At 40.5% G+C, this 1,861-nt stretch overlaps 1 protein-coding gene across 1 annotated transcript; it reads right to left on the bottom strand.

Annotated features, from left to right (window-relative positions):
* Window positions 1–412: 412 nt before the first annotated feature.
* Window positions 413–1,285, bottom strand: LOC138010089 (histamine H2 receptor-like). Its single transcript, XM_068857048.1, has one exon. It carries the CDS (start codon window positions 1,283–1,285, stop codon window positions 413–415), a length of 873 nt encoding a protein of 290 aa, XP_068713149.1.
* Window positions 1,286–1,861: the final 576 nt, after the last annotated feature.

Here is a 1,861-nt window from a genome sequence, read left to right as displayed (position 1 = left end):
AAGAAATTAACCTGCGAAAGAAGTTGGTTAATTTCTTTGGTGGTCCTCCTGCGCATCCTCTATTTTCCTGTGTGGTGCTGACAGTGACAAACTTGGTTCCTCTTCGGGCGAAGGATATTGGTCCAATATTGTTGAAATGTCGGTACCATGTCGCTTTATAGGTCATCCACCGGACTTTTCTTCCGCGGTGGTCTAGAATTAAATTCCACGTGGCTTTGTAGTTACTAGTTTGTTGCCGCCATTTGATTAAGCTGCCTTTAACGCTATAATTGATTTAATTTAAATTTTTATATTCTACACACTTCCTGGCAAGCGCCAATCTTAAAAAAAAAACATGTGTTTATTCCAGACTGTTTTTGGTATCCTACTAGCATTCATTTAAGAGCTAGTTTGATGTTGTCAAACGACAGAATTAGTGAATCTCATTCCCTAGCAAAAGTTTACGAAACACCTGCAGCATCGCATGTCTTACCTCACGTACTCTCCAACAATACAAAAATGGATTTAAAGCCGAGTTCATGAAGACAACTGTGGAGGCAAGAGACCTTCCAAGAACACCGTCTCTTATTTCACGGGCGAAATAAATTATGTAAACAACGAGATAAGGAAAGTAACAAATTACAAGCACAATGAAGAATATAAATGCATTAAAGGCTGATTTTCGAAGGCTGGCCATACTTGCGGTGGCATCAGCTCTCTCAAACGCTCGAGCCTGATTTTGAATGTCTATTCGATGACGCCGCACAATTGTGAAAATGGTCGCGTGACATGTAACGGTAACACAAAACCCGATGAATATCCAAGAGGCAATTGAAGGTAACAGAATTCCTTTCTCCCAAATCTGGATGGTTGCTGCTACTACACAAACTGCCCAAATCGCTAGAAGAATACAAGTAACTCTCCGAACAGTAATGATGCTGGGATACTGCAGCGGCTTCACAATGGCAATGAGTCTGTCAAGACTGGTTCCTGCAATTATGCCTAGGGACATACCGCAAAGAGAGAAAGAAATGGTGTCAGATCCCCTTCTAAACGCTAGTTTCAGTGTCTCCGATCGAGTGTACAAGTCAATTAAGCTACTTGCTATGAAAAGAGGTTGCACGATCAGGCCAACAGCTAAATCGGTTGACGCCAGACCACATAGTAATAGGATAGAGGGCGAACGAAGCGTCTGCTTCTTCCACACTGCGTACAGCACAAGCACATTTCCAATGGTCGCTGTGAAAGCAAGTGCAATGTTCACAACACAGTTTACCAGCAACATTACACTTTCTTTTTTTTCCATCCTTACAACTTCAAGTCTAAATTCAACCAACACTGAGTAGTCTCAGTTTGTTAGCAATGATCTTCTTTCTAGCTCTTCTTTTCACTGAAATCAAACCTTTCTTTCCACGATCAGGTTATTTTTAAAAGCTTGTGCTTAGTGAAAGATCTAAGCAGCCTGCAATATGATCATTTCTAGCGAAAACCGCCTTAACTCCGTGACTGCCAAAGCTACTCAGCCGCTGTTTATGTCGGAAAACCTGCAAGGTAAAAATTGGCACGCTCTGCGAAACACGTCATTGTGATCTTGCTCTTTCCGCAATATATTGGAACGTACCACGATATTGCAATTACATATGGCGTAAGATTCTATTTTAAAGAAAAATGAAAAAATAAAAAGATATAACCATCTCTTTGCTTTTGTGCAATGTTTTAGGTTTCGCCTGTAAGTTATGGTTTACGGTAATTGGAATGCAGACAACCAGTTTTAATATTACTGTGGACTTTCTGAGGGTTTTGGTATCTAAATACACTGTCATTTTCTGCGTCTACAGAAGTGATAGATGCATGTTTCTCCCAAATATCACAATTGTCAATG

This window comes from Montipora foliosa, chromosome 7 (genome assembly GCF_036669935.1).
Source record: "Montipora foliosa isolate CH-2021 chromosome 7, ASM3666993v2, whole genome shotgun sequence".
NCBI lineage: Eukaryota > Metazoa > Cnidaria > Anthozoa > Scleractinia > Acroporidae > Montipora > Montipora foliosa.
Note: the sequence above shows the minus strand (reverse complement) of the source record. Positions and strands in the feature narration are given on the sequence as shown.